The following is an 18,712-nucleotide window of genomic DNA, read 5'->3' on the forward strand; positions in this document are numbered from 1 at the left end:
GACCATTCCAGTGATGTCCTGTCATCGGCCTCTGAAACCCAGTACCCCAGGCCATCCATCTCTTGTTTAAAACTCATTTTCAGTGGCTAATCAGAGATCAAGAATGTAGAACGTTTTTTTCTTTTTCTTTAACTTCCTGGCTGGAAACTGAAAATGAAGCTGACTTGATGTCAACTCCGCAGTAGAAGGAGTAGGCAAAGAAATGCAAATGCCACCAGCCGGGAAGTTTAAAGATTTATAAAAATTAGTGTTTCTGATATATTAATGACTCCCGTGGTGGTAGCCTGCATTTGTCATTGTCATGTTCCATTGTCATTCAAGTACTTAATCAACGCATATTGTCAGGGCTACATTTATTTTCTTGGGTCTGCCCAGCCGGATCCTTTCTCGGTTCTTTGACAGTCCTGTGTCAGGTGCCCTGCATCACATCAGGGCCAGAGGGGAGAGCTGCAGACTGAGTCACTTCTTTGCTTTTAACCCATTGCTAACTTGTTCACTGCTGGGGGTGAAACTTTTACAAAGGATATACACTGAAGATGTCTGGTGTCCCGTGATGTAGGATATGCCTGTAGAGGACAGGAATAATTAAATATGTCTATGCCCTTGTTAAAAAAAAATCTGAAGCAAATTTCTCTGGGCTCAGAACAAGGCAAGACAAGATTAAATTAGTCTGAAAAATTTGAATTCTCTTGCTGGTTAAGTGGTGAGAGTTAGGTCACCCACCGTGCCTGCCTTGGTTGTCAGGAATGTTAGTGCAAAAACGTTTTGTTGTTTGGCTGTGCTCCATTACATGAGGTTTTGGCTGCAGTGGTATATAAATAATAAAAAGAAAATTGGGGGGAAAAAGATACATGTACAAACTTCACAGCAGTGAGGGGAGCCTGGGTGGCTCATTTGATTAAGTGTGTGGTTTTGGCTTGGGCCTTGATGTCAGGATCCCAGGATTGGGCTCCATATCAGGGTTCCCTGCTCAGCAGGAAGTCTGCTGCTCTCTCTCCCTCTGCCCTCCCCCCCCCCCAATTGTGCTCCTTCTCTCCCTCTCAAATAAATAAAATCGTTTAAAAACCAAATAGCACTGAGACATCTACTTAGGTGTACAAAACAGGGACGTGAAACTCACGATCCTTTACTCTACATTCCGATTCCATCCCAAACGCCTCTTCACATCACTTGCTGATTCTTCAACAGCCTTGTCTTTCCTCCTCCCCACTGCTCTCTTCTTACAGGATGGATCACTTTTAATTTTCTCTTATTTGTAGACCTATCATCCCTTTTACTAGTTTGTAAATTCCTCCAGGAACTCTGCCTCGCATTCGCAAAGCAACGTTTCCTGCCGTTGCCCATATTAAGTGCTCAGTAAATAGGGTTGTCAGACAAAACGCATGACGCTCAGTGAATAATACCAGACAAACCACTAATGATATTTTTAGTGTACTTCGGTCCAGTATAAAATATGGGGCCATGTGTATTCAGATTCATCTGAATCCAAATGTATTTAGGCATCTTATATTTTTATTTGCAAAGTCTTTCGGTAAAGACTGGAATGGTTTTGTATCTAGGCCTTCTCAGACATGCTGTCTCACAGGGCCATGCATGGTAAGGGAGGCAAGAGGTCAGAAGCCCTACATATAGATGTTAGTATGATATCCTTTTTTAAAAAAAAAATATTTACTTATTTATTCATGAGAGAGACAGAGAGAAAGAGGCAGAGACACAGACAGAGGGAGAAGCAGGCTCCATGCAGGGAGCTTGATCAAGACTCGATCCTGGAACTCTAGGATCACGCGCTGAGAGCCACCCAGGCATTCCTACAATATCCTTTCATATGTTTTCTTTGACCTTCTGGCTGCTGAGTCCCCTCACAGATGGGGCCATCTTGGTGGACAACTCCAAGCAGACCAGGTGTGTGATAGCTTCTTTGATGTAGGCAAGTCTGTATGCATGTGCTCTATTTCCATGCTTTCAACAGCCATGGTCCTCTCCCTGGATTCCAGTAATGGGAGGTCAAATGCATTGAATGAAATTGCTAGAAGAAAATGATCAGACTGTAAGTCTTGACCAGATGGCTATTTGGAGGGTGTGTGTGACTGGAATAACCACATGGCTGTGTGCCCCACACACCCCCCCCAGCAATGAGCACACTGATTTCTCCATAATCATGGTTGAAATTCTCTACAAAGGAATGTTGGCTTGTCTACTGATACCATTACTTTAAAACATGAAGAAGTGATCCTGTCATTCAAGGCCGCTTTCTATCCTCTAAGCTTTCAGAAGAACTCACTGACTAAGGAGTAGACCAGAAATGGGAGGCTGACTTCCAGCCCTATCACTTCTCATTAATTTCTAAGCAGGGCTGAGGCAATCGGGATAATAATCGTGGCTTTCCTTTTTCTCTTCTTAAGAACAAGGGCAGTGTTGTGTTAGGTTTTGGAAAGCACTTGGTGATTTGTGGGAGCTTAATTCCGGGTGTCGGGTTGCAGTTTAGATAAACATCCTTTCTTAGATTCCATTGCTTTTAAGCCAGGTGAGAGGGATGTGAACTTTCCTACTCAGAGAGGAAGGAGAGCAAGCTGTACACTCCCTGGTGGAGGTCTCTTTCCCCAGAAATGGGGTCTTGAACAAACTACCGTTAGGAATCACTGGAGGAGATCTCCTGTGGTATTTTTTTGAATTCACAGTGGTGTTGTGGATTTTTTTCCTTACTCATTAGCCAGTATCAACAAACATCTCAGAAGACAAAAAATACTAGATTCTTCAGGAAGCATAGATGTTGTCATTGAGGAGGAAGAGTTTGAAATCCATTTGGAATAAATGTCAGCTTGGAACTAGAATCTGTTCCAAATAAATGATATGTGAAGGGACATCGTTAGGTGAACTAGAGTGTGTATATGAAAGGTTCCTTGGGTAAACAGAACTTGTTGGGAAATTTGGACTCGTCTGGGAATTTATGCTCGGATTGTGATAGGGAGTTTGTTTTATCCCCTCGTGGCTGCCTTTGTTCTTTTTGTTTCTCTTGTAAAGCTCCTGACGGCTAGCTCGTCCTTGGCCTCTGTCATAAGCGTTTAGATGTAGGGCAGTTGTCAGAAATGTTTAGCATCTCAGGGCTGCCAGTGACATTCGGGTGTGTCAATCAAAGCATCTTAGGGTGCAAAAGAATGTAATTGAATAGGGGTCATAATTTCTCCAAAAGCAAGATGCTGAGTGCAAATTGTCATCTACCGTTTTGAGGCTAATCAGCTTACTTTGAAAAGATGCAGTATTTTGTGGAGGTGTCGGACTTCTTTGGAGATGCATTTTTTTTTTTTTACTTATTTTTTGGAGATGCTCTTTAGAAGGGAAAGTCAAAACCAAGAAAAGTGACACGTTAAGGCTACTGAGTCTTTGCTGCTGTGGTTACAGAACAAACAATTGAACCAAGTTCGAATATTTTTCTAGGCAATGTGGAACCACAGAGTAATGGAAAAATATGAACCCTTGGTAGAAATAGAAATGAAAGGTAGAATGGAGAGTTACTATGCACAGACGTTTAAGTTTGTGATCACGTAAAAGTTTGGTACGTTTTGTGTGCCAGATGTGACAAATGGCTGCAAACACATATGAGGTACAGTCCCAGGAGACAGAATTGACACTGGAGAGAGCATATTGTATAAAATGATAAATTGGATTCTCTGCACACAGAGCCACATAGGAACAGGTGGTATGATGGGGAAAGGGAAGGCTGGTAGGGCTTGGGGTATGGATTCAATGCCCATGATGCCAAGATGGGTAAAATATCCTGGAGGGGGACTTAAACCACAACTGAACATAAACTATGTGTTCCACACTGTGCTGGGCACTTGACGTGTGTTACTTATTGTCATCATCACTAGAGATACGAAAATAGAGCTCAGAGAGGACAAGTAATGTATCCAGGGTTCTCTAGCTAATAAATGGGGAAACTAGGATACAAACCTGTGTCTGACTGGTTTCTCACTCTATGATCCTGAGTTCTCTTGATGAAGGAATGAGAACCACTTATCCCTGAAGTGCCCTGTGCTGGAGAGAATTCGATCCAGTCTGAGAACGATGCCAAGGAGGCATGCCTTTGGCAGGAAAAGGTGTTCTGCATTGGAAAGAAGAGGGGATAAGCCATTGTTTATCCCAGGACTTCTCTTTGCCAGATGGCCCGAGAGGCTCTCTGTTCACAATCTTTAGTCCTCACAACCACAGTAAGGCTTGCTCAGTCACTTCCATTTTATAGAACATGTGTTGGGAACTGGGGTATAAGAGAATAAGAACTCTGAACAAGGCCACGCAGCTACTACACAGTAATAGGCTGTGAATTTTGGATTTGACTTCAACAGTTTCATGAGTTTAAACATTGAACATGTTTCCAGGATCCGGAGAAGGCAGTTTAGATGGAAAGCTATTTCGGAAGGAATTGGACAAGCTGGGTTGGGAAGTCGGAATGTGATGGGAAAAGAGGGGATGACTCCTACTCATTTGGTTGGCATTTTGAAGCGTGCAAGATTCTGGTCCTCTCGGGGGTTTTCGAAAGGTGTGGAGGCAGATGGGAAAGAGGAAGGAGCAAAAGGAAGGGAGAACCGGGAGCTTGACAAGTAGTTTAACAGCTGCTCCACATATCCGCAAACTGACTCTGAGAAAAAATGGTTCTATTTATTTGCCGTTTCCTTCCATATATCTTCCCAACAGCATTCATCAATATCTGTCATTTCCCAGGGGGTTTAGGCATGTCTAGCAATTCATTCTGCTGAATTATATTTCAATACGTGGATGGAGGGAGGCCAGATTGCAGATGTTAACTCTGACCTATGCCCAGCGTTGCCTAGACACGGCCACCACCCAGCTCCTGGGTGCCCTCATGCAGACAGCCGTTCCACGCAGCACCCCTCGCTGTCGGATTCTTGTGACCATGTTCTCATTAGGGTAGGCTCTGTTTAATACTTGTTTAAAAATCACTTGTAGGTTGGCCCATTAGCCTTTGGTCTGTACAGCTAGCGCTTAGGGCAAAACCATTATGTATTTTTCATAAGAATTTTAAATCCAGATAATCATCCTCTGCATGGAGACCTCTTGGTGATGTAGGTGCAGCAAGGATTTGCTGGCAGGGACTGGGTCTCATTGCAGAATGGGAGAACTTGCTGGGTGGTGTGAGCGCTTATGATAATAGGAACATTGCAGTGTACCAAGCTCTGTTTCATGTACTCGTTCATTTGATCCCAATAGCTTCCCTTATTAGAGTTTGAGAGTGGTAATATTGGTGGATGAGAAGACCTACTTCTTCTTAAAGAGCAATTTAAGGTAAATGGATAGGTACAAAAGATGGGTAAAAAGACCAAACATATTTCTGAGTATGGATTCAGATTGTTCCACATGCAAATACATGGCATATTGGCTTTTTTCCCCCTTTCACCATAAAATGCTAGGAGTAACATGGTGGCCATCTGTGATCGAGGGTAAAGAGAGTACCTTTGAGTCATGTTACCATATTGCCCACAACTAAGATGGCTTTTGATTTAAAACTTCAGCTGTGGTTGATAATGGCAGCGGCAGCTAGAGATGGTTTGTCCAAAGGGTGTCACTTTTGTATTGTAGATGTGAGCATTCTGTTAGTTTTCTCCAGTCCATAGCACGCTCACAGTGTGCAACTGGCCTTTCGTGATGTCCCAAAACATGTGTCGTGTACCCAGTCTGGACTTGGTTCACTCGCATCATCTGCTATCTGCTTTGGTTGCTGCAAGCTTCCTTCTGAAGTGTCCTCTTACCTTTCTCACCAGGCCCTCGTGGTTAGTATTGTTGCCTTGCCATCTTTTGTGATATAGGATGCTGGCGAGACTATTCCACGCAGTGAGGTTGGGCGTCTCCATTGGGTTTGAGTCTTGGAGCAGAACCGAGGTTTAGTGACGGCTGCATGGTACTTTTAGTTGGGTTCAGGCCTTGGTGTCCCAGTGGCGTTACATGCTTTGCCTGCCACCCTCTCGGAAGGCATGTGCACTCTCTCCATTCAGCGTTCAGTTTCCTAGTAATTGGAGATTCCCCCAATGGGAGGCAGTGATGTCTTTAAGGCCTTAAGGTCAAGGCGGAGCTTTGGACTTAGCTTGTGTGAGTAAGTACATACTTTACTTTCTTTTAAGACGAGAATAGCAGCTCTCAGTATAGGAGTCGGTGAACTTCGCTCTCTGGTCACAAGCCTGTTGGTTTCTCAAATTATATTTATTTGTGCCATTAAGAAGAGTGATTTAGCAGTGTTGCCGATGCTGTCTAGGTATAGTTATTCTTTTACAGCGGGGACAAGAAATTGGAAGTCAGTCACCCATGTGAGAGGGAAGATGGAAGGAACCATGTCTCTGTGTTGTAGTAGCAGCTGAAGATGAATAAAGGGAGGCTTTAATTGCTTCGAGTGTGACAGTCGCTATGATGAGGGAACCAGTGTTTGGGAGTGAGCAGTGAAGCAGAGGAGGAGAGCATCTTGGGGATGATGGAGTGTACTTGAGGACAGTGGCTGCTGACTCATGCATTCTCCCCGGCTTCAGCCAGTGACTTGTCCTGGCCTTCAGCCTTTCTCCATTTCTAAACTTAGGGGTGCTCTGGGGAAGACTCAGTTCCTCTGACTCATACGTGATTGGAAGGGCTTAAGTTAGTTGAGTGGAATTTGCAAGAGCAGGTGCTGACGTAGTTTAATGTGGGTGCCTCCTAGACAATAAAAACAGACCTTGTTTTTTCTCGGGAAGGTGCAGGAGTTTTAGCCAAGCAGATGAACGTGGTTTATTGTGTGTGTGTGTGTGTGTGTGTGTGTGTGTGTGTGTGTGTGTAGATAGACATAACAGAATTAACCATTGTAACCGTTTGTTGTGCAAATATCACTGCCATCCACCTCCAGAACTTTGTCATCTTCCCGAACTAAAACTCTGTACCCAGTGTACAGCAGGATCCCCCAGGATCCACGGTTCTACTTGCTGTCTCAGTGAAATTGAGACAGAAATTCCATTCCAGGAGCCTCTCATCAGAGGAGTCATACAGTATTTTCCCTTTTGTGTCTGACTTCTTTTCTTGAGCATGTCTTCAGGGTTCATCCACGTTGGAGCATGTGTCAGAATTTCCTTCCTTTTGAAGGCCGAGTGGTACTCCGTTGAGTGTCTATACAACATTGTGTTCATCTGCTCATCTGTCATCTGCTCCCGTGAATGATACTGTGCACTTGGTGTACGCATATCCATTCAGGTCCCTGCTTTTAGTTCTTTTCTGCATATGCCCAGAGGTGCAAGCGAGCAAGGGAGGTTTTAGTGGCAAGTGGGGAGGGTCAAACAGTGGCGTGTCCCACTTGAGTGGTGGATGTGAATGTTCAGGGAGCTGTGTGGAGAGCTTCAGCAGGTGCTCAGGTTGGCAGCGGGCAGAGAGCCGAAATGTAGAGACAAAAAGGATGAGGGAGCTGAATGGGTGGCCCCTTTCTGCTGGGTTGCCAGGCCTATCCTCCTTCCCTCCCTCCTGTGGTTCCCCCACCTGGCCAAACCCCATGACAGTAACACAGCCACTCCCTCAGCATCCTTGTGTCCCTGGCTGGTGCCTTAGAGGGAGAAACAAACTTTTTCAGAGTTTTTAGGTATAACTAAGCCCCAGAAGCCGTATCTAAAGACTACTTTGTTAGTAGTTACCAGGTCTTGTTTTCCCTTTGATGGCTTGTTTGTAATCCGAGAGAAATGACCCCCACATGTAAGATTGCCGACTGACTGCAGAATCTACGTTGCACTTCAGGTGATAAGGAACTTTTTTACTGGAAGCTTTTAAATCTAGTCAGGTACCATTATTCCCTGATGATAAAGTAGTTCTCCAGAGGCTATATTTAATTCTTTATAGAGCCATGCTGTTAAAATTATTGCTGACCTGGTATTTTCCTACTTCAGAGGGATACTTCATACTTTGGGGGGCTTTGAAAGCATGTATTTCATTTTTGAAAGCGTGCATTTATGGAGGTCGTCTTGTTTCTTGGGATTCTGGATGGAAACAAAGGGAAACACACACTCCAGTGAAGAGACCATATGTAGCCTACATAGAACCAAGGCGCGATCTGGGTCTAGGCTCAGTACTCTACATATTTTAAAATACAGTCTTAAAAGGCTGCGTATCTTCCCCTCTGTTAAGTAGAGGCCCCATGACCAAAATAATAACAATAACCAATATGAAAAGCCCATTCAAGTAACTTCTACCTGTGTGTTTGAAGCTTGACAAGTTTTTCAATCTGGCCAACCGATTTCTGCTTTAATATGGACCTCTGTTTATCGCCTCTACATTTCTAGTTATGTCAGGAGAATATATGTAATAAATGCTATAATAAACATATCAGAATTTTATAAATGTGTTTCCAAAGAGCACAGAGCCGATCACAGTTCCAGTTGTAACAACAAACTCAATTTGGTATTAAAATAAAGCAGCCAGATTGGTAGGCAAGCTCACCTCTCCTCCAAGAAATTAGGAATGGTATTATCCATTAATTTCCACCCTGTGCAGCTGAATAATGCAGTTGACAGATGCTAATTTTCTTAAATTGTAGGCAGCAAATGATGCATGAATACAACAGCAACACACTTTTTAGAGGCTCTTGGTAGTCATCAGAAAGCGAATTTATATAAAGTTCGATGTAGTCACTATCAAGTATGGCACAATGTTAGTACCTTCTAATGACTGCCCTAAATCCATCTGTTGTCCTCTTTTTCCCTATTAACACTAATGGGGATCTAGGCAGGAATAAAAACCTCCCATGTGTTGTGCTAACAGACCATTCAATTTATAACATTCATGTGATTCCTAAGGATAAGACTCATGCAGGAATAATGACGTCTAAAATCTAACCGGTGACAGGATGATAAATATTTCATTGTATATGTGTGTATTTCCTAATTGAATTATTTTTCCAGTGGCTTCCCAAAAGTTTATTTTTTGCTCACCTTAGGATATATTGTGTCCTGGGTCGCTTTTTTGTGTTTCTTACTTTTTTAAGCTGATATTACTGAAGGTCCACTGTATGATGTTTTTTCTTTTGGGGTATTCAGAACACCCCCTAAGTTTACCCCTGTTTCACAGCTGGGGAAACTGAGACTTGGAGAAGCTCACGAAAAAGTGATGGAATCATTTGGAGGTCAGAGTTGGTGCTCAGGAAGTAGGCTGTAGAGTCTACCGTAACATTACTGGCAGCTTTCATGGTTTCATGTCCTGTTGGGTTCGAAGAGCATATGGGGTAAATATATGGAGTAAATTGAAAAGCTTAGTTCAAACTGAATTCCAAAACAGGTCAATGATTGAACCTCAAAATGCCTCCTTTGGGTTAGGTTCTGTTGACATAATAAAAGAATCGAAGGCTGACGGAGAGTCTCTCCTTGACCAAACTCTAGCTGGGTTCCTCTGAGCCCTCCTTCTCAACCAGGCCTCGGACTTGGCCTGTAAAGACACAAACAAACACTGGCATAGGTTCTCACAGCTCAGGGCAACCTTCTTAGCATGACCCCAGTCCTCTTAAAGGGCCTGCCTGAGAGAACTCGGTGCTGTCAGAAATTTTTGTTTGGGCGAGTAAATAGGGACCCTGTGTCCCAGGCTCTGTAGGAGGGTAGGATCTGAATTTGGTGACTGCCAGCTGGCAGACAGGGCTGGCCTCATCGCAGTTACACTGCATAACCCTGTATAATTTTTCACTTCCCTGACTCGACTGAGCCTCCACTGGCTCCCTGCCCTACTCCCTCCTTCTCTCATTAAAACACTCGTTACTGTGGACAAATTGAAGGTGAGTTCAGTTCACACTGAACTCTTTTTTTTTTTTTTTCCCCTGTTACAGTAGTTACTCCTGATTAAAATCTGTCCTTACTACTTGAGTGTCGCTCTTTGTTTTCCTTTGATAAGACACATATCCGGCCTGGTACACTAAGGTGAGACTTCCACATGGTACAGTAGCACATAAAATGTCCGGGGCAGTGGGAGGCAGAGTGGCTTTGGAGGAGAGGACGCACAGGGGTCCTGTTTGCAGTGGTCTCTGCTTGCTTTCCAGTGCCCTGGGAGATCTGATGACACTGAAGGGTTGAGAGTGTGCTTTGGAGTGTGTGTGTGTGTGTGTGTGTGTGTGTGTGTGTGTGTGTGTGGCGGGGGGTGGTGGTGGTTCTGTTTGCTTGTGCCCTTTCCCAGTGCTTGTTCTGAGTCCAACATCCCCTCCAAAGTGGGTCTGGATTCCCTGAGCAGGATCCTAGCATATGAATTCCCTACACTGAGGATTTATTCAGGAACCGTCCCTGTTTCCTTATGTGCCCGTGGGAGAACAGAATGCAGTCTTTCCCAGCATCCACTGCCATGACTTTCTTCTTCTTCTTTATTTTTTTTTTAAGATTTTATTTATTTATTCATGAGAGAGACACAGAAAGACAGGCTGAGACTTAGGCAGAGGGAAAAGCCGGCTCCCCTTGGGGAGCCTGATGTGGGACTTGATCCCAGGACTTTTTTCTGTTTTAAAAATACACTCCTAGGGAAACCTGGGTAACAAAAATAAAGTTAACCTTAATGAAATTCAACTTAACTAGAATTAGTTAAAACTTTTAAATAAAATTTAAATCGCTATTAAGAGGCATCTCGGTGGCTCAGTGGTTGAGCATCTGCTGTTGGCTCGGGTCGTGACCCCAGGGTCCCGGGATCAAGTCCCACATCAGGTTCCCCGCAGGGAGCCTGCTTCTCCCTCTGCCTGTGTCTCTGCCTTTCTCTCTGTGTGTCTCTCATAAATAAAAGCTTTAAAAAAAGAAATTAATAGAGAATAATTTACTACAACCCATATATCTGCCAGCCAGCCTTAGCTAAACTTAGTATTTGCCACATTATTCATATGTTTTAATATTAAATTTATTAAAACCACAACTGACAACTTAATTCTTTAAACTTTTAAGTTCAACTCATAGACCCCCATTATTACCTGCAAACGATTCTTAAAATAATATTACAGCATTTTCTTCCCTGGACCTATTCTCCATTTTCTCTGCCAGAGATAACTCTAATTCTGAATTTGCTATTTATTCTTTTCACAAAGAAATACTAGTCTTTATTTAGTCTTTATTATTAAATACTTTTTCTTTATTTCCTTTGCACTCCAAGAACACATTGCCCTATTTTGTTGCTAGGGTGGTGAGGTTGATATTGATGGAATGAAAAAGTTCTCCTGATAATGTGAAAAGTGATGGTGTATTGACTGTTTCCCTTGTCCCAGGTTGAGTGCGTTAAGTGCATTATCTCATTTAATCCCTTCTGCTACCATTTCCCATCTTTTTATAAAAGCCATTTTCCTTCTCCCTCTCCACCCTGCCTCCCCGTATATAGTATCACCTAGCACACCATAGGGTTGTTAAGATATTGGAATTGCCTGGGATATAGTAAGGCCTTAGTGGATTTTTAGCTATTTATGCTATGCTACAAATGAAGTTTAAGAAAATTATCTGTTTAGTTTTATTCTATTCACACTTGATCAAGTATTGATCAAATAGTGTAGTTTCACTGCATTTCAGGCAATAAACATTTATTGGGCACTTACTAAGTGCCAGGCACTATGGCTGGTCCTGGGGATAAAGAAAGAAATACTTGTTAACCTCAGGGAGGTTATAGGGAGACAGTCTAATAATTAATTTCTACTAAAAGAAAAAAGACTGATACATAAAATTATTTGGCCAACTGAAATGTTTGCCATCTGAGTTTTTCCATTGCTACATTAAATTCTTCAACTGTTTTTGTTTCTAAACTTAGAAACTGTTTTTGTTTCTAAACTTTAAACTTTTCTTTCAAAGGAAGCATCTGGGGGCACCTGCATAGCTCAGCTGGTTGAGTTTCTGCCTTCAGCTCAGGTCATGATCCCAGGGTCCTGGAATTGAGCCCCACATGGGGCTCCCAGCTCAGTGGGGAGTCTGTTCCCCGCCCCCCCCAACTCATGCTCTCTCGCTCACTCTCAAATAAATAAATAAATACAATATTTTCAAAAAAATTAAATGACGCATCAGGAGCACAACAGTGGTGAGGCCAGAGTAGATTTTCTCCACCATGCTAACCTTGGCATCACATAGCTTCGATGCCTTCTATCTGGTTTCTTTCTGAAATATGAATAAAGAAAATATAAAACATAAAATACAGAAAAAGAAATAGAAGGGATCAGAAGAAAAAATCTATGGATTCTGATCACTGGAGGTTGGTATGTTCTTAACAAATGATGTCCTTTAAAGACTTTATTTCTATGTTAAATCATTTCTTCATGTAATACTGATCTTAGTTTTCTTAAATGCAGTCTATGGTTTTCTTGTCTATCTTTATAGATGTCCTGCTTTTAGATCTAAAAGGAGGCAGATTGCTCAAAGCTCCTCTTAGTTCATCTTTTAGTTGATATTTTAAAATAAGGCAAGGAAAAAAATAAAAATATTTGACTTCAATTCTGTGACCTTTCCTGCATAAAAATCGACCTGAACGTTTTTGAGGTGGTGACCAGAATCAGAGGGTAATTATACTTGAATTTTTAGTGACAGAGCTTATGCTTCACTTAATTGGTATTTACTATATTTGTTTGTTTGGAAAAAGTCATAATCTCTTATGTGGGGTTGGGGGCAGCAGGTGACAAAACTCAGTATGATCCCATTTTTGTAAGAAAATATAGGTTATGGAAGGAAAGCCTGGTATAGAATCGCTGAAATGTTTTTTTTTTTTTTTTTTATTTATTTATGATAGTTACAGAGAGAGAGAGAGGCAGAGACACAGGCAGAGGGAGAAGCAGGCTCCATGCACCAGGAGCCTGATGTGGGATTTGATCCCGGGTCTCCAGGATCGCGCCCTGGGCCAAAGGCAGGCGCCAAACCGCTGCGCCACCCAGGGATCCCAGAATCGCTGAAATGTTGACAGTGGTTTCCTCTGATGTGATTATAGGTGACATTTTTCCTTTATATGTGGACATTTCCTACTTATGAGCCAAGAGGAACCAAACTCAAGTGAAAAAGATACTTAACATTTTTACTACTGTTATGGCTAAGTAGCTAACATTTACTGAGTGCTTTACTTAGAAAATTCTTTAATCCTTTCAACCATTCACACAGGCCCATTCTCCCCATTTTAGAGACAAAAAAAGCCAAGGCTGGGAGAGGCTGGCGAACTTCCTTTCCCATTGTCACCGAGGCAAGATGAAGATCACAAAAGCAGATCTCATTTTCCCTATAGTCCGTGCTTTCACTACATAATATGGCAAAAGAGCAATTTTGGCAGAATAAGTAATTGTTTCCTTTGCAATTAAAATAGAAATTTCTCAAAGCACTTGGATTAAAGCATTAGGCCTCTTCACACGGACGATGGCAGGAGCTGCAGCTCACTCCTGTACTTGGATAGTGCTAGTAGTTATCATGCACCCTGTTAGTAAATCAGTTAATATAGCCCAACAGTTATTAACCGGCAGGATATACTTGTTGCCTGAGGCAAGAGACTGAAGCTCTTTTATAAGGAACAGATCTGCTGGGGGAAATCCAGATGTTGCCTCTGCAGCAGGGCTCTAGCCACATGTGCTACAGTCCCTCCTGTTTCTGAGAGGTATGTGGCTGGATCCCCACCTACCCACTCCCAGCCTTGCATGAGGTTCTCTGAGTTGCCTGCCATCTTTTCTCTGGGCCTATGTGTGTTTTGCAGGGAAAGAAGAGCCCATTTGTTATTTAATCAGTCATTGGATATTTAATGAGCACCTACTATGGCCACTCATTGTGCTGGTATCAGTGTGAAGTACATAGACATCAAACATGGTTACTACATCCTCTGAGCTTCATTACTGGGTGAATATTCATGTCCATCCTAACTCCTTGATGTCAAGGAGCCTTATTTCCTGTGTTGGTAACTAGTTCAGTCCTTGTGCCGAGGAAATAGTGGCATGCAAATTGGTTCACCTGTTTGACTATTAAAGCCATAACATATATTACAGCTCAGGGTTGATGTGAGTTGCTCATTGAGCCTAGTCTGACACTGATGTCCTGATGATGCGGATGGGTATACCCTGTGGGTCCTGCGGACATGGCTGGGTGGCCACCAGTTCTTTGGAGAGAGAAGTTTTGAGAAGGAGGCACCAGCCCCATTCCACCTAGACAGAATTCCAGGTCTTCCTCTTGCTGGTCACAATCTCTACTTTGCTGACCCTTGGGTAGCTGACTTTGCGATCATTTTCCATGTCAGATACTGAAAGAGTCCCTCCGTAAGTGCACATCTGCTTCAGTGATGCTGAGCATGCTCTGCGTACTGAGATGTGTCTCCAGCGAGTCCCTGTGCAGTAGGCAGTGGTAACAAGATACTTCATTCCACCCTGGCTGAAAGCTGCAGGCGCTGGAGCTGAAAACATGGAACTTGGGTTCACATGGGCAGTCAGGGCAGAACTTGGGGCCGGATCCCTTGACCTGATTAGAGCACTATGCCTCTGGTTGCGATTAATACATGAATGCGGGGAGGAGGACAAAAGAAGGGACTTGCTGTTGTCACCGACGTGCTGATGTGCTGCTCGCCACTTAACACTGTCTTCTCTTTCCCCCATGACAGGCCGGTACCTCCTTCCAAACCCGGCGGCAGGGCAGGCCTGGCCAGCTTCGGCGGAGACGTCCAACCTCGTGCGGATGCGCAGCCAGGCCCTGGGCCAGTCGGCGCCCTCGCTCACCGCCAGCCTGGTGAGTGTCCTCTGCTTTCGTGCGCGGGGCATCCTCGTGCTCTTATCTCCCTACCGCCCTGGGGACTGGTTTAAGCTTCCTGAGTTTACCTGGATTTGAACTTAACCCATGTTTAACATTATTATGCAGTGTGAAGCTTTTTGCCTGGAGTGTGCTGAGCGTTTCCAAGCCCCCTCTCCACGGCCCCAGCCTGGCCTGTAGAGTGTGGGTTGACTTGACTGTCTCCTCTCTTCCCGCAAAAGAGATGAAAGTCTTTCTGAGCTTCCTTTTTCCTTAAATTGTTTGCAAATAATTTCAGACTTGCCAAAAAGTTGGAAGAATATGAAAAATAAGTAGAACACGGTTGATCCTCACCTTGATCCAGCTATTAATTTCTTGCCGGATTTGCTTTTTCTCTCTCTCTGTGGATATATGCTGATGTAGATATAAGCATATGTGTGTATTCGTATATATGTGCACACACTCAGATAACGGCTTGAACTATTTAAGAGTACACTGTGTATGTCCTGGCTGTTTGTTATCATGGTTATAGACGTTGGTACATTTGTGGCTACTACAAGCCTTTTATCTATTCTCCAGTCTGTATTTCATTTTTATCAATTGGGTCCATCGTATCCTGTGTGGCATTTTTCCTCCAGTGTAGGATTGAGTCTGGGGTTATATATTGCATTTAATTGTCATCTCTATTTAGTCTCTGTTAATCTCAAATTTTTCTACAGCCTTCTTTTACCTTTTATGACATAGACATATCTGAAGACTATCCTTCCTCTCCTAGTTTGTAAAGATGGAATGTTTCTCCTATTATCCATGCCTGATGTGTCTGATATTTCCTGTTGGTTCCAGGCCAGAATAGGGATTGGATGGTGATGTGTCCTCTCAGGGCTTGCCTTCTGTAGGCCCATCGTGTCCACCCACCCCTCGTCGTGTTGTTAATTCCCCCTTCCTCCCGCCCCCCAATCATGGTGTTGATTTCTCCATTGTAGTAAGACTTTTTTTAATCCTATAATCAGTAAGCATTCTGTGGGGAGATAAATTTCAGGCCATGTGAACATATTTCTTGTCATCAAAAATATCCCCCAGATTTCTCATCCACTGGAGATTCTTGCCTGGATGCTTCTTTTTTGTGTAACTTGAAACTGGTCATTATTCTAACACCAGGACTCGAGCCATGTTGACCAGTTGTCTGTCAGTTGGCATCCATATTTGTGTATTTGTTCACAGCTTGGAGTCCTGCTTTCCTTTTTCACTTTTTTCCAGTGTTGATCTTTATTTTTACCCATAATGCTTCCTAGAATTGTGTTTTCTCTTGGGTCTTTTAACTTCTCTCCTTCAATCTTTGGCACAGACTAGAGTTCTCTATAAGTTACTTTTGTATTGGTGGTAAGGTTGTATGATTTGGTAACAGATTTTTAAATATCTTTTACTGATGGTGATGCAAATAATTTATCAGTGCATTATGGTGCCTTATACTTTTATGCATTAGTAATAAATTAAGTCGGATGTTTGAGACTCATTCAATGCAGAGAGATTTGACTTAGGTCGAGACTCTAGTCTTACTTTTGCCATTAGGTAGCTGTATAAACTTGGGAAAATCACTTAGTTTGTCATATTTTATCAATTCAGCTGCACCTGTTAGATGAAAAGAGGTATTTAAGCAGCCTCTGGAAACCAACTTTGGAATTCCCTGATTCTACTTCTAGAATAATAAAGATTGTGAATGTAGTGAATAATTATCCCTAAAAAAGTTTCTCTCAGAATATTTTATGACTTCAAAATTGACTATAGTCTTTAAACCTAAATTCATCTTTTTTCTCTCATGAAAATTTTAGGACTTATATTTAAAGGTACAGTTAATATGATGGTAGTTCGCATCTGCCATCATCCTATCCCCAAGGTTAGTGTTAATTTTTCTTCTTGGGGAATTTCATTAAAAGCTTATTTTATTGAAAGCATTTACTTTTTAAGGAAAGAGAGAAGTGCCTCACAATTAATCATTTTTTTTTTAAACAAAGTGCTTTTTCTGGGTCAATGCAATATTACTCTTAGTAATTACTCAGTATTACTCAGGTAGTAATACTGTATCTTATGTAATACAGGTGGTCCCATACTCAGAAATGGAAATTGATTCATTCATTTGTAAAACACATATCAGGTGACCTAAGATACTTGGGAATAAGATAAAAAGATAAGAATTATTAATAGAAAACACAAAAACTACTCCTCCAAGTACATCTGAAATGAAATTCTTACCGAAGAGTCATGAAATCATTAGCTCTTCAGTCCTGTGAGTTTTTATACTGTTGGCTTGAGCGCAAAGCTGGGGAAAGTGCTAGGATCCCATAGGCAGCAAACTTAAAATAGTACCTGGCACATAACAGGTCTCGAATGTTAGCAGTATTGATGCTTCTGTTAATGATGTATTTTGGGCATGGTTGGGTACAGAAGCCAGAGCGTGGTTAGCCATTCACTTGACAGTGAAGGTTTAAAATGTAACCCTCGTCTTATCTTTCCTTCAGAGGCTTCATTACTTCCTGTTGGTGGGGTAAGGGAAACTATTTGCAGCCTCTTTGACCGAGTCTTCTCCCCCTGCCCCTTTCCCTCCCGTTCTCTCCTGGTCAGAGCAGCAGCAGCCGGAGGGGAGCCTCCAGGCAGAGCACCATCTTGATTTCCTCCTTGTTCTGCTCTTGGCCCAGCTTTCTGGGCCATATCGATGTTTTTTACTGTCACTCAGTGTGGGCTAATGCCTTTTTCTACTTGTGGTACCCTTTGCACACCAGGAATCTGTTTCCTATGTCTTGGATTGGATTACATCTAAATTATCTTGTGGATGACAATTCATTATCTCTCTAATGATAGAGAAGGATGGTTGAGAGGTGGAAATTTCCACTTATTAGAACTTTCTACATTTCCTTCTAAACAAGGGATGTGTCACATGGTTCACTAAACAACAGAACGGGCTTCATTCTGACCCTGTCTCCAGGCCACTGTTCTCAACCCCATTGCCCCTGGCCTAGAGCTGTAAGTCACCTCTCCTCCTGTGTTTGTTATGGTGCCCCTTAGTTTTACCTGCTAGACTGCAAGCTCCTTGAGGGCAGAGTTCCTGTCTGCTCCGACTTGGTGCTCCTCACTGCTCCTGGCACAACTCCTTGCGTGTAGGAGGCATTCAATAAATATGGTTCATGGAACGAAAAATTATTCCTGCAGCGTGACGGATTACTCTAGCTGCAAGGCGAGAGTGATGGTGTGGTTCTGGGTGCTGTAAGACGATCCATCTAAAACTCTTTGTTCTTGCTCTATGTGCATCTTATGTTGGTGATTAGCCATGAAGTCCGTGTAATGGGCCAAATCCCACATAGTTCCACATCGGCCGCTCAAAAAATACACTGACAACGTAGTGAAGAGAGAGGATGACTGTCCACATTCAAGGAAATTCGGTTACTATGCTCATAAGCCGTCAGGATGTAGTCACGTTGATTTAAACGTTTGTTGGCTCATGGAACAAGCCAGTTGAAGTGTTATGTGTCCTCAAATGTGGAAAAATAGGAAAAACAGGAAGCATCGGAGTGTCCCAATGACAGCATCACACTTGATAAAAGCGCGTTTCCTGTTCAACCCACCAGCAGACACTTCAGAGAAGTACAGGCTCCCAGCCTCAGAGCTGTTCTTAGGTTAGTAAGATAGAAATGAAGGCCTCGTGGTTTGGTAGGTCTGAATCTTAGTAAATGCATAACCCATGGTGATGTAAATGCCATAGGCAAACTGGAGGGTAATGCTAACCACCTTCTCAAGGAGGAGATTAATTCCTCGCCTGAAGTATCTAGTTTTCCATGGCAATGCTAAATGTAGTCGTGCTCCCTCTCCCAGACACGTTGGGCATTTCAGATAAATGGCATGTTGCCAATTCATCCTAAGTAGCCTGGTAGCTAGCAGAATCCGTGCTCAGCCAGTGTCCGCCTGCTGGGACACCAGCCGGGAGTGCTGATGAAGTGTCAGATGTATACTTCATATACATTAATCTGAAGAGGGGA

At 42.9% G+C, this 18,712-nt stretch overlaps 1 protein-coding gene across 1 annotated transcript in view; it reads left to right on the top strand.

Annotated features, from left to right (window-relative positions):
* Positions 1-18,712, top strand: part of MAST4 (microtubule associated serine/threonine kinase family member 4) — a 538,573-nt gene that overhangs the window by 153,058 nt on the left and 366,803 nt on the right. The window contains 1 exon segment of the mRNA XM_038529583.1: positions 14,560-14,684. Coding sequence (XP_038385511.1) covers positions 14,560-14,684 — 125 coding nt within the window.

Source organism: Canis lupus, chromosome 2 (assembly GCF_011100685.1).
Source record: "Canis lupus familiaris isolate Mischka breed German Shepherd chromosome 2, alternate assembly UU_Cfam_GSD_1.0, whole genome shotgun sequence".
In the NCBI taxonomy this organism is placed as follows: domain Eukaryota; kingdom Metazoa; phylum Chordata; class Mammalia; order Carnivora; family Canidae; genus Canis; species Canis lupus.